We start from the raw sequence: 11,763 nt of genomic DNA, 5'->3' as shown, positions 1-11,763 counted from the left end.
GTATATCACACCTTCACCTATTCCCAGCGTAACGCGAGTAATAGCATGCAAACGCGCACCCTTGCTGTAAAAAGAACCTTCTTTCCACAGCTGCTAGAAGAACCTAAATATGCTGGTATAAGTCTTTGTAGGGATTTCACTATGGACTACATATGCAGCAAAATGAGTGAATCTACATTCTAAAATACTCCCTTCGATCCTTTTTACTCCGCATATTAGATTTTTGTCAGGTCAAACTTTGTAAAGTTTGACCAAATTTATATAAAAAGGTACAAACATTTACAATACCAAATATATATACTATGAAACTACATTTCGTAATGAATCTAACAATGTTGATTTGGCATTGTAAACGTCAATACTTTTTTCTATAAGTTTGGTCAAAGTTGGGATATTTGACTTCGGACAAATCTTATATGCGGACTCAAAAGAACCGGAGGGAGTACATCTATATACATCCGTATGTGGTTCATAGTGAAATCTCTACAAAGACTTATATTTATGAACAGAAGGAGTATCATGCATGACAATAACTAAAGTATTACATGATACTAATATTTGATACTATGCATTAGGAAGATAGTATAATACACTAGTATCATATGCATGATACTAATATATGATACTCCCCGTTACAACCAACCCCATCATCGGCCGTGCCGTGCCGCGAGAGGAAAAATAAACAAATCATCACCGACTTTTGTTCCATCTGCTATCCATCCATCTCTAACCAACGCCCCCTATCCCCCTATCTCTATCTTTCCATCCCCATCCGGCGCGATGATGCAAGCAAACCGATCACTAGCGGCGTACGTGACGGCCACGACCACCATCCGCGCAGCCCACGCCCGTCTCCCCCACTGCGCGCGGGGCCCACCCGCCGGCCCGCCGGAACAAAGGTGGGCGGCCCACCAACTAGAAAAGGCCGACCCGACCCGCCGCTTCCTTCGCCCATCAGCTCTCTCTCTTCCTTCTTCCTCCCCCTCTCTCGACCTCATCGCCCACCACCCTCCCCCATCCGGACACGCGAGCGCCCGGGTCGCCGGCGCCGGCCATGGATCCCTACAAGGTAGCACCTCCCCTCCCCTTCTTCCCCCGCCGATCCGGCCTCGCCGGCCAGCCGGCCGGCCCGGATCGCCGGTTCGGATGTCCCTGTCGCCCCGCGATCCGCTGATCTGACGCGCTCGGTTCTCTTGGTTTCTTGTGTTGTTTGCAGCACCGGCCGACGAGCGGGGCCAACTCCGGCTACTGGACCACCAACTCCGGCGCGCCCGTCTGGAACAACAACAACGCCCTCACCGTCGGCCAGCGAGGTCGGTAACCCACCCCAACCACCTGCCTCTAAGCGTAGCTTAGCTTAGTTTGGATCACCTCTCTGGTGGCCAGATTCGGGGGCTATTCGGCTCGATTGCCTCTGGATCTGCGAAAGTTTCCCTCTGCTGTGGCGTTAGCACCCTGGCCTTGCTGTCAATTCACATGCCGTTTACATCTACTACTAGTATTCGATACATTCACCTACCGGCTTAGGTTTGGTTCCTGTAAGCGCTTGATTGAATTCTGTGGGCGCTCCTTGTAGCTTCATTCGCAACACGCCGTGCTCCGTGGTCCAGCCTGACAAAACTTTTGTTGCAAACATATAGGAAGCTTGATATTTTCGTCAGTCACTGTCATGCCATAGGGTTGCTCAATCAACGGGGAAGCTAACAAGCAATACCTTTTTCACACGGCATGGCATGTCACGGTCCAGTCATAGTAATTATCCGATCATGTGAGATGGTTGGAGGCTCCTAGATAGTGATCTGTCTGGGCCGTCTGGTGGTCCGTTACTCTTCAGTGCATTTGCTCATAGCACTAACCTGATGTAGGTAGGGGCCAAGTTCTGCACCCACAAGAAAAGATAATCTTACAACAATTCATCTATGTTTGGCATAGCGCAAGCTTCAAAACTGGTTCGAAATCAAAGTTTGATTGTTCAGCATAACTCCCCAACTTTGAAAGCGATTGGAATTCCAAACTCCAAACATGGCTGTCTGTCGTAACAAAATGCCAATTTTCCTGAAAGTGATTGCAAAAGCTACCTGAAGTTGCCCGGTGTGATTTTTCCTCTTTTGTATCTGTAGCTATGCCCAGAAGCTTCTGCTTTTCTTATCTTCTCCCGTGGATAATTTGTTACTCGGCATAATGATGAATTCTTCCTTTCACAGGACCTATCCTTCTTGAGGATTACCATCTGATTGAAAAGCTTGCACAGTTTGACCGGGAGCGTATCCCTGAACGTGTTGTTCATGCACGGGGAGCCAGTGCTAAGGGGTTCTTTGAGGTGACTCATGATGTTTCTCAGCTCACTTGCGCTGATTTCCTCCGGGCTCCTGGGGTTCAGACCCCGGTTATTGTCCGGTTCTCTACCGTTGTGCATGAGCGTGGAAGCCCTGAGACCTTGAGGGATCCACGTGGTTTTGCAGTGAAGTTCTACACCAGAGAGGTACTAATGATCATTCTTAGTGTCATATTTCATGTTACCCTTTTGAGATGAGATTATTATTACAGCTACTTTATGCTGTGTACAATCACATTTGAGCAGTTTATCTTCTGTTAGCATGTCATTCGCCATAATGCCTTTTTGTCCAAGCCTGTTAAATAGTAAAAGACTCTTTAGCCTGTTTTAGCTGGTACAGTAAAATTCTGGCTGCTTTGAATGCCTTTTTAGTTCTATCAACAATTGCCAGCGTGTGGCTATTGGAAGATGGAAGTTGAAACCATAGCACATGTTCCATTATGTAGTAGTATAAATTTACCATTGTTTATAAGGATTGAGTCCTCTGCCCCACCTTATTTTCCCTTATGTAGTAAACTGTTTATCATCTGCACTTGGATAATTATTGCTGCAGACCTTTTCAGTCAACCTGTAAGTTTAACTGACATCTCGTGGCATGCATTTTTCAGGGTAACTTTGACCTTGTTGGGAACAATATGCCTGTGTTTTTCATCCGAGATGGGATGAAGTTCCCTGACATGGTCCATGCTTTCAAGCCAAGTCCAAAGACCAACATGCAGGAGAACTGGAGAATAGTTGACTTCTTCTCGCACCACCCGGAGAGTCTGCACATGTTCACCTTCCTCTTTGATGATGTTGGCATTCCACTCAACTACAGGCACATGGACGGTTTTGGTGTCAACACCTACACCTTAATCAGCAGGGATGGAAAGGCGCACCTTGTTAAGTTCCATTGGAAGCCTACATGTGGTGTGAAGTGCCTCTTAGATGATGAAGCCGTTACTGTAGGAGGCACCTGCCACACCCATGCCACAAAGGACCTGACTGATGCTATTGCAGCTGGGAATTACCCAGAATGGAAGCTTTTCATTCAGACCATTGATGCTGATCATGAGGATAAATTTGACTTTGACCCTCTTGATGTCACCAAGACCTGGCCAGAGGATATCATCCCACTGCAACCAGTTGGACGGATGGTGCTCAACAAGAACATTGATAATTTCTTTGCAGAAAATGAACAACTTGCTTTCTGCCCAGCAGTCACTGTCCCTGGAATCCACTACTCTGATGATAAGCTGCTCCAGACAAGGATTTTCTCCTATGCTGATACCCAAAGGCACCGTCTCGGTCCAAACTACTTGATGCTTCCTGTGAATGCCCCGAAATGTGCTCACCACAACAACCATCATGATGGCTTAATGAATTTCATGCACAGGGATGAGGAGGTACATTGTTCTTTAAAACTTTTTCATCCCCTTCTGCTTGCATGATGCAGTATTTCCTCCGATTGACAGAAATAATATGTACGTAGTTATATTTCAAGTTCACTGCATTTACATATATTTGGCTTGATTTCCAGGTGAACTACTTCCCTTCAAGGTTTGATCCTACTCGTCATGCTGAACAGTACCCTATCCCTCCTCGCGTTCTATCTGGCTGCCGGGAGAAGGTATGCAACTTGGAATGACAGAATTCTTGTCTACTACTGCCATTCGTCGGCCATTGAGCCATAAGAACTGTTTCCAGTTATTATTTATGACTAAAATACTCTGTGAATTAAAAACCCACCATGTGTTTGACAAATGGTTTGCTACATTTGTACTTTTGGAACTGCAGTGCATCATCGAAAAGGAGAACAATTTCAAGCAGGCTGGCGAGAGATACCGTTCCTTCGACCCTGCCAGGTTCCATCCCAAACTCAGTTTGATTTGTTTCAAGTCTTTAGGCACATAGAAGAAATCAAGCATCGTTGCTAACCGAACTGTTTCTTATATGAAAACACAGGCAAGACCGTTTCCTACAGCGCTGGGTTGATGCGCTCACTGATGCTCGTGTTACCCATGAAATCCAGGGCATCTGGGTCTCATACTGGTCACAGGTACATTCTTCTGTCTTTTTATTCACTCCCAGTTGCCAGTGGGTGACCATGCACACTGCTCTACTGTTATTTGTGTCTGTATCATCTAAACACACTGAAACCAACCATGCTTTTTACCAATGCTGTTGCAGTGTGACGCATCCCTCGGGCAGAAGCTGGCATCGCGGCTCAAGATTAAGCCGAGCATGTAGATGGAAAAGGAGGAGGGAACCAGTTGCTCACCCGCTTCGGTTGGCGTCCATCGAGCCAAGGAGGGTGCAGCATGAACTGAATCTGTCTCTGTGTGGGTGTAGCCATGAATAAAAATGTGTAATGAATATTGTATGTAATACCCATGATGGTGGGTGTTGTGATACAGTTCGTCTGTCGTATTGTGTCTGTGCAAAAGAGAAAATAAAAGACAATGTGTTGGTTAATCTTTGCTGTGTTCCATCTTCAGTCTGATAGTAGAAGTTTTTGATGATCCACTTTTGTTTGGCTTTCCTGCCACTGTTGTATCATAATTACAGATGTGGTAATTGCCATAAACAAAAGTGCACCTAATTTCAGATCAAGAGATTTTTATGCTACTAAAAATTTTAATTAGGAAGGCAAAAAAAAAAGATTTTGGAGTCTGTCAGACAACCTCTGGGCCACCCTGCACAGGCTGAGCCAGGCAGGAACGATCCTCTACAGCCGTCGGATCCATCAGATGAATCCTGGCCGTTAATCACGCTCTGGCCCAGAGGTCAGAGGTCATCAACCAGACTTGAGTGCTTGCCTCCTTATTGGTAAAGGATGCAACGGTACGAGCCTATAGAACAGATCCTGTTCAAGTAAGGTCGTGCTACAAGCTGCAGCGCCTCAACTTATAAACCGGTACCTCTCCGCGTGAACTAGCGAGGTGGGACTAATATAAGGGAGCGCGCAGCAGCGCAGCGCCTCCTCCTCGGTCGCAGGCTCGCGGCTTAGAAGGGCTCGTGGGCTGTTGGCCCATGTGGTTGGGCTGGAGAAGACATGCAGCGCGGCCCATCTGAGTTGAGATACGATACGTAGACAGAGATAGGCCCATCTGAGAAATACTTGTCCTGCTGTAGTATGGCTTTTCTTTCTTCCCTCCCCCCAAAAAAAAGAGTATGGCTTTTCTTTCCTGTGAACTTGGATTATTATTTTCTTTCCTGTACGGCAGTTGCATCAGCTTTTCATTTCCTTCCCGAGATTTTGATATTTTTTTCTTTTTTTGTCAAAGTATATGAGAAATGTTTTTTTGGGCGGGGATACCTGAGAACATTAAGTTGTTTTTCCAGTGTATGCGTATTCTCTTGTTAGCTCATCGCATTACTATTAAATATTAATAAAAACACCCATGCGGCATGCACTTCTTCTCTTTGCTGGCTCGGTTCTTCAAAGTTACCTCTGTTGCTGCAGTTTCAGGCTCAGGGCTGATTCAAAGAGGGATGAATGAGCTGAGGACTGGCTCGGTCCGTGTACTTTTGTTGCATTTCCAGCGCTCATTTTCGAAGTATTGTCCAACATCGGCTCAGCCTCAGCTTCTTGCTGCATGTTCAAGGAATAATCATTGAACTTCTCTGAAGTTGCTGACCCTTGCATAAAAAACCAACAGATAATCTACAAAAACAGCCACCTGCTCTTCCCTTATCCATCCTCAACTTGCCATTTCTTCCAGCGGGCAGAAGGCATAGAAAAGCTTATCCTTGGCTCCCATCAGGCAGTTCTGGTTGTCCATTCATTGCGCCGCGCCTTGATGGATCGCCGGGACCGGACCTCCTTGGGGTTTCAACACCATGGATGCATGTGGGAGCATGGGACCAGGTGCAGCTCCAGTTAATCAGGGTCAGCAAGTCAGAATTCGGTCTGATGTCACAAACAGGAAAAGGTTGGTGCTGCTATTAAACAGGTGCATCGCTATTTCTGTACAGGCCTGAAAGTTGGGGGTGCAGATATTAGACATGTAAGTTAAGTAGATAATAACAGTTAATAATTCAGTAATGGAGTGTATGTACTTATGTATACCTGGATCATATGAACACACACACTGTAACCAACCAATGTTTTTACCAATGCTATTTGCAGTGTGACGCGTCCCTCGGGCAGAAGCTGGCGTCGCGGCTCAGGATGAAGCCGAACATGTAGATGGGCAAGGAGGAGAGAAGCAGTCACTCACTCGCCTTGGTGGGTGTCGATCGAGCGGGCCAAGGAGGGGGCAGCATGAACTGAATTTATCTTTGTGTGGGTGTAGCCATGAATAAAATTGTGTAACATTGATATGAATAATAAAAGACAAAATGTGATGGTTAATCTTGCTGTGTTCCGTTGTTCAAATCATAATTTCAGATGTGCCATAGACCGTTTAATCTTTCATAATCAAAAGTGCAGCTAATTTGCAGTTGTTTTTACTAGCCTGAAAACTTAAAAGTGCACGCGCACTATTTGATCAACTCAAGCGGCCGGTTGTTGACCGCACGATCGCGTCCTGATCTGAAGCGTGCGTCAGGTGCGACCTGGTCAGGACCGTGCAGGCGTACACACAACCCACCTTGCGACACGTCAATGGCCCCACAAGCCGTGGAAGGGAGTGGACGGTTCGAGCGGCGCACAGACGACTGTCTCTCCCCGATCCCTTTCTCTCCTTCATCTCTCCTGTTCGTTGTCAAAACAGAAATCCCCCACATCCCATCGATCAGCGGCAAAGAAGGAAGGGCACGGCTGGCGGGGAATCGCCGCCATGACTGCGTGCAAAGGGGAGATTGGTGCAGTAGCGGCCAGGCGAAGAGATCTCTTTGTGGATCCGGCAACTGTGCGGGCAGTGACAAAAAAGACTAGATCGGCAAGGCGGGATGGACACGGTGAGGCGCCACCATCCGGCGGTGGGCGGCGGCTGCGGGGGCCCGACGTCGTTGCGGTGCTCCAGCTCTTCGGCGCAGGAGTTCGCGGGGCTGGCGTCCGTGTTCCGGCGGCGGCTGGTGGTGGGGACGACTATGGTGGCGGCCGACTTTGGGGCGTCATCAGGCTGTCCCCAGAGCTCGGGCGCTCGCTGAGGCTCGACGTGCCTGGACTCCTCCATCTGCGGCTTCACACGATGCCTGGACTCCTTCATTGATTCGGTAATTTGATGCCTGGACTCCTTTGGTAGCTTAGCTTCCTTCTCCTACTTTTTTTTATCAACTCTTGGTTGAACAAACAGACTACTACTGCTCAACGTTTACGCATTAACAGCTGATTTCTGTCATTCCATTCTCCTCAAGGGATTGAGTTGCTCTTTCAGATCCGTCACGCCATTTTGCTAAATTTTTCAGAGTTCAAAGCTTTTGGATTCTAGCCAAACACTATACTACTGAGGTAATATCATGCAAAAAAGAAGCACTTCAGCCACAACTCATTTAGGGACCAGCCGAAAATGTTGCACACACACATATTCGCGCGTGGCCGCAGAGTTGCACGCTCTAGTTGGTATAGTCGCACACGCTTGGTCGCATAGTTGCACACTCTTTGGCACATGCCCGGCCGTGTAGTCGCACATGCACGCCCGCGGAGTTGCACACCCTCGTCCGCGTGGTCGCACATGCACGCCCGCGGAGTTGCACACTCTTGCCGGTATAGAAGCACATGCCCAGCCGTGGAGTTGCACGCTCTTGTTCGAGTAGTCACGCATGCACTCCTGCGGAGTTGCACACTCTTGTCGACTCTTGTCGGCATAGGAGCACACGCCTGGCCGCAGAGTTGCACACCCTCGTCCGCGTGGTCGCACATGCACGCCCGCGGAGTTGCACACTCTTGCCGGTATAGAAGCACATGCCCAGCCGTGGAGTTGCACGCTCTTGTTCGAGTAGTCACGCATGCACTCCTGCGGAGTTGCACACTCTTGTCGACTCTTGTCGGCATAGGAGCACACGCCTGGCCGCAGAGTTGCACACCCTCGTCCGCGTGGTCGCACATGCACGCCCGCGGAGTTGCACACTCTTGCCGGTATAGAAGCACATGCCCAGCCGTGGAGTTGCACGCTCTTGTTCGAGTAGTCACGCATGCACTCCTGCGGAGTTGCACACTCTTGTCGACTCTTGTCGGCATAGGAGCACACGCCTGGCCGCAGAGTTGCACACTCTCGTCCGCGTACGTAGTCGCACACGCACGATCACGGAGGTGCACACTCACTTCCAAGCAGTCGCACACGCACGGCCACAGAGGTGCACACGTGTGTCGGCACAGTCATGTGTGCGTGTGGTTCTTTGGTTGCACACTCAAGTGTGCCCTGTTTTCAAGTGTATACGTGAGGAGTTTGTAGATCTAAGCAGTTCATATCCTAGTTGGCTTTGCCACAGTTATGCAGTTTCACAGGGAATGGCTATCGGCTAGTTTAGTTTTGGCTCCAGTGCCTACATCATCTTCAGGCAGTGTGTATGCTGATTTTTTTTTGGTTGCACACTAATGTCTGCCCAGTTGGCCATACAGTGCATCAAGTTGCACACAATTTTGTTTTGTTTGGTAGGTGTGCTTTGAAAAATCAGCATGAGTTGCTTACCTCATGGCACTTTTTTGATATCAATTGTTCTTGCTCATTTTTTCTTTATACATTTGGTTGCTGCGACTAATTTGTTTGTTCGCTTTTTTTAGCAGACTAAAAATGGTTGTAGAAGGAGATGTGGCTCCTAGTGAAGGATAGGCATGCTCGCTTTTTCATCGTTTTTCATTTATCCTTGTAGCAGTTTTGTTTTCAATTATAATAACTATTATTTTGGGGTTTTCCTACCATGTTCTATGTTTTGTTTGTTTTATGCAGGGGTCTGCAAACTGTTCTTCTCGGCAGAATTCGAAACGGCATGCCGATCGGCAGTCTCGTCGTGTTGATATCGATAGGGAGGTAGAGGATGATGAGGTAAGTATCGAGCAAGCACTGTGGGTGCATTCCCCTTTCCTGCATACACACACAAGTAACTTCTTCCATGCATCCTTTAGGTTGGTGACCAATTCTGCATTGTGAAACGATGGAAATGGAAGGCGGCCGCGCTGGTGGGAGTTGTGTATGGAGATGGCACATCGTTTGCAACAGTTGTTGAGGTAACATGAAATGGTATTAGGCATTTTTCTTTTCTTTTTTCTACACAAAGAAGCCTGGGATGTGATTTTTTTACACAGGTGCATAAGAACCAGCTAGGTACTGGCATCCCGAACTTTTATAGTTGCACAAAAATTAATTAAGAGTTGTTATCCTCAAATTTTCAAATAGTTGCACAACGGTATCATACGAGTTGGCATCCTCAACTTTCGTAGTTGCACCAGAACCATTTTGGAGCTGGCAGTCTCAGCTTTTTAAATAGTCCCACAATAGTATCACTGAGTTGGCATCCTCAACTATTTTAGTTGCACAAGAACCAATCAGGAGTTGGCATCCCCAACTTTTCTTAATAGTTGCACAACAATGCCACATGAGTTGGCATCTTCAACTTTTTTTTGAGGGAGGCATCTTCAACTTCTTTACTTGCACAAGAACCATTAAGTAGTTGGCATCCTCATGTATTCACATGCATGCACTTGAATGTAGTTGCACTACTTATTTGCAAGATTGTAATCTTTTAGAATTCACTATTTTTTTCCATTTCTTGTGTCCAGACATGCTAAATTCATCAAGTTCATCAGGTCAAAATTCATTACATAGTTGAACAAACATGCAATATGAATTGCATGCAGGAGTACTTGCAGTTGCACAAAATAGATGATCTAGTTGCACAACAACTAGTATAAGTTTTTCCATTTGGAATTTTGCATACAAAATTTTAGCCAAACCAAAATGAATCTAAAATTATATGAGTTGGCATCTTCAACTTTTTATGAGTTGCAGATGCCAACTACTGAAATTCAGACCCCACAAGTAGATGGATATGGCAGTGTTGTCAGTTGCACACTTGTGTTGGTTAAGTTGCACAGATACAACCCAGAGCTGGTTCATTTTTCTAAGGCTTCATTTTTGCATGATGTGTAGGTTTTACAGGTTATGGGGGTAGAAGAGCTGCTATAGATTTGTGCACACAATTCTCAGCTACAAAGTCACATATACTACTGTGTGGAAAGATCAAAGGAAAAAAACACTTCCAAACCAGATTCTTGTCTAGTAGGTAGTTATCTTTTCATAGTAGCTACAACACTTTTTTTTGCTACATGTACATCTGTTCTTCTGCATTATGTGTGAATAAGATTCTCTATGTGCACTCTCCTATATTTTTGCACATTTTCCGCGTTTTGTTACACACATGTTGTAAAAGTTGGCTTGTCCCATGATGTAGTTGCACGAAAATCAGTTAAAAGAGCACAAGTACCAGATCTCCCCGTTTTAATCTCTGTTTATGCTATCTTCAACAACTATGGAGAAGCTACTTTTGCAAAGAGAAATTTGGTGAGGGAGAAAGGGAAAGGCAAGGAGGAAGGACCTGAACAGGAGGAGAAAGGATCACCTCTTTTTCCACCCTTGCTGGTGCCTACTGCCTGGTACGTTCTGATCTATCATCCCTCTCTCTTCTTTTTTTTGCACCAAATTGTTCCAGTTCCACTCTTATTGAACTTTGATTCATCTGCCATGGCAGCTCTAGCAATGGAGATCCAGACATGAAAACCCCTTTGTTTCATGGGTAAGAAGGTGGGGCAGGCAGAGGCGTGGGGAAAAAGAAGTTGGTGGTCAGAGGGGCGTGAGAGCTTCAGGAGGGGAGGGAAGGGCATGTGATGGCCTGGGGACCACGTCCAATGTGTGGTTTGTTGGGTTGACGCGCCTGTTGCTACCGGGGAAGGGCTTTCCTTTTCTGAGATGGGGGGGGACAGGATCTTTCCTTTCCTAGCGGCCGCCGGGGAACGCTAGGGAGCAGCCGGCCGCTCCTAGACGCTCCCTTTTACTAGATCTGGAGATTTTCTGCAGCTAAAAAAGTCATCAAGGAAGCAAAAAAAAGATTTTTGAGAAAAAAAACTTTGTGTGTGTGTGCGTTTTTTTTTTTGAGAAACTAAAAAAATATTGTGTAGTACGTCAGACAACCTCTAGGCTACCTTGCACAGGCAGAACGATCCTCTACAGCCATCGGACTGCAGGGAGGAGTGGGGAATGACCCTTTGAACCGAACGCATCACGCTAATTTTTTTAAATAATACATTTTTTTTATTAATTTGCAAAAATATTACGCTGAAAAAATAATTTAGGCTACCAGTCGGCCTGCTGCGGGCTGACGGTGTATTATTTTTATAAATTAATTTTTCGGCATAATATTTGTGAAAATTAATTAAAAATATATATTATTTAAAAAAATTAGCACGCATCACAACTTATTTTTTCAAGGAAAGCAAGCCGGTAAAGTTTCATGCAAATCGAACGGAGCTGAGCGAGTGAGATGCATAGACGGAAGCTCAGCCCATC

The 11,763-nt window shown here is 46.3% G+C and overlaps 1 protein-coding gene, 1 long non-coding RNA gene and 1 other non-coding gene across 7 annotated transcripts; 2 read left to right on the top strand and 1 right to left on the bottom strand.

Annotated features, from left to right (window-relative positions):
* The first annotated feature begins 911 nt into the window (after positions 1–911).
* On the top strand, positions 912–6,506 carry LOC125519588 (catalase isozyme 1). 2 transcript variants are annotated; one of them, XM_048684340.1, is made up of 8 exons: positions 912–1,069; positions 1,217–1,313; positions 2,205–2,482; positions 2,944–3,720; positions 3,855–3,944; positions 4,112–4,179; positions 4,280–4,373; positions 6,447–6,506. In XM_048684340.1, exons 1-8 carry the CDS (start codon positions 1,055–1,057, stop codon positions 6,504–6,506), a joined length of 1,479 nt encoding a protein of 492 aa, XP_048540297.1. In that variant the 5' UTR covers positions 912–1,054. The 2 variants fall into 2 exon arrangements, with proteins under 2 accessions (XP_048540297.1, XP_048540296.1); XM_048684339.1 differs by lacking the exon at positions 6,447–6,506 and adding an exon at positions 4,505–4,789.
* LOC125526203 lies at positions 4,984–5,198 on the bottom strand. Its single transcript, XR_007291619.1, has one exon. It is a non-coding gene; the product is annotated as a small nucleolar RNA U3 (small nucleolar RNA).
* A 422-nt stretch (positions 6,507–6,928) lies between the features above and the next one.
* On the top strand, positions 6,929–11,546 carry LOC125523611. 4 transcript variants are annotated; one of them, XR_007290309.1, is made up of 6 exons: positions 6,929–7,477; positions 8,985–9,246; positions 9,327–9,428; positions 10,351–10,483; positions 10,652–10,853; positions 10,949–11,545. It is a non-coding gene; the product is annotated as an uncharacterized LOC125523611 (long non-coding RNA). The 4 variants fall into 4 exon arrangements; XR_007290310.1 differs by having other exon boundaries at positions 8,988–9,246; positions 10,949–11,544; XR_007290307.1 differs by having other exon boundaries at positions 6,931–9,246; positions 10,949–11,546.
* Positions 11,547–11,763: the final 217 nt, after the last annotated feature.

The sequence above is a fragment of the Triticum urartu genome, chromosome 7 (genome assembly GCF_003073215.2).
Source record: "Triticum urartu cultivar G1812 chromosome 7, Tu2.1, whole genome shotgun sequence".
NCBI classification, from domain to species: Eukaryota; Viridiplantae; Streptophyta; class Magnoliopsida; order Poales; family Poaceae; genus Triticum; species Triticum urartu.
This window is presented reverse-complemented; position numbering and strand designations above follow the sequence as displayed.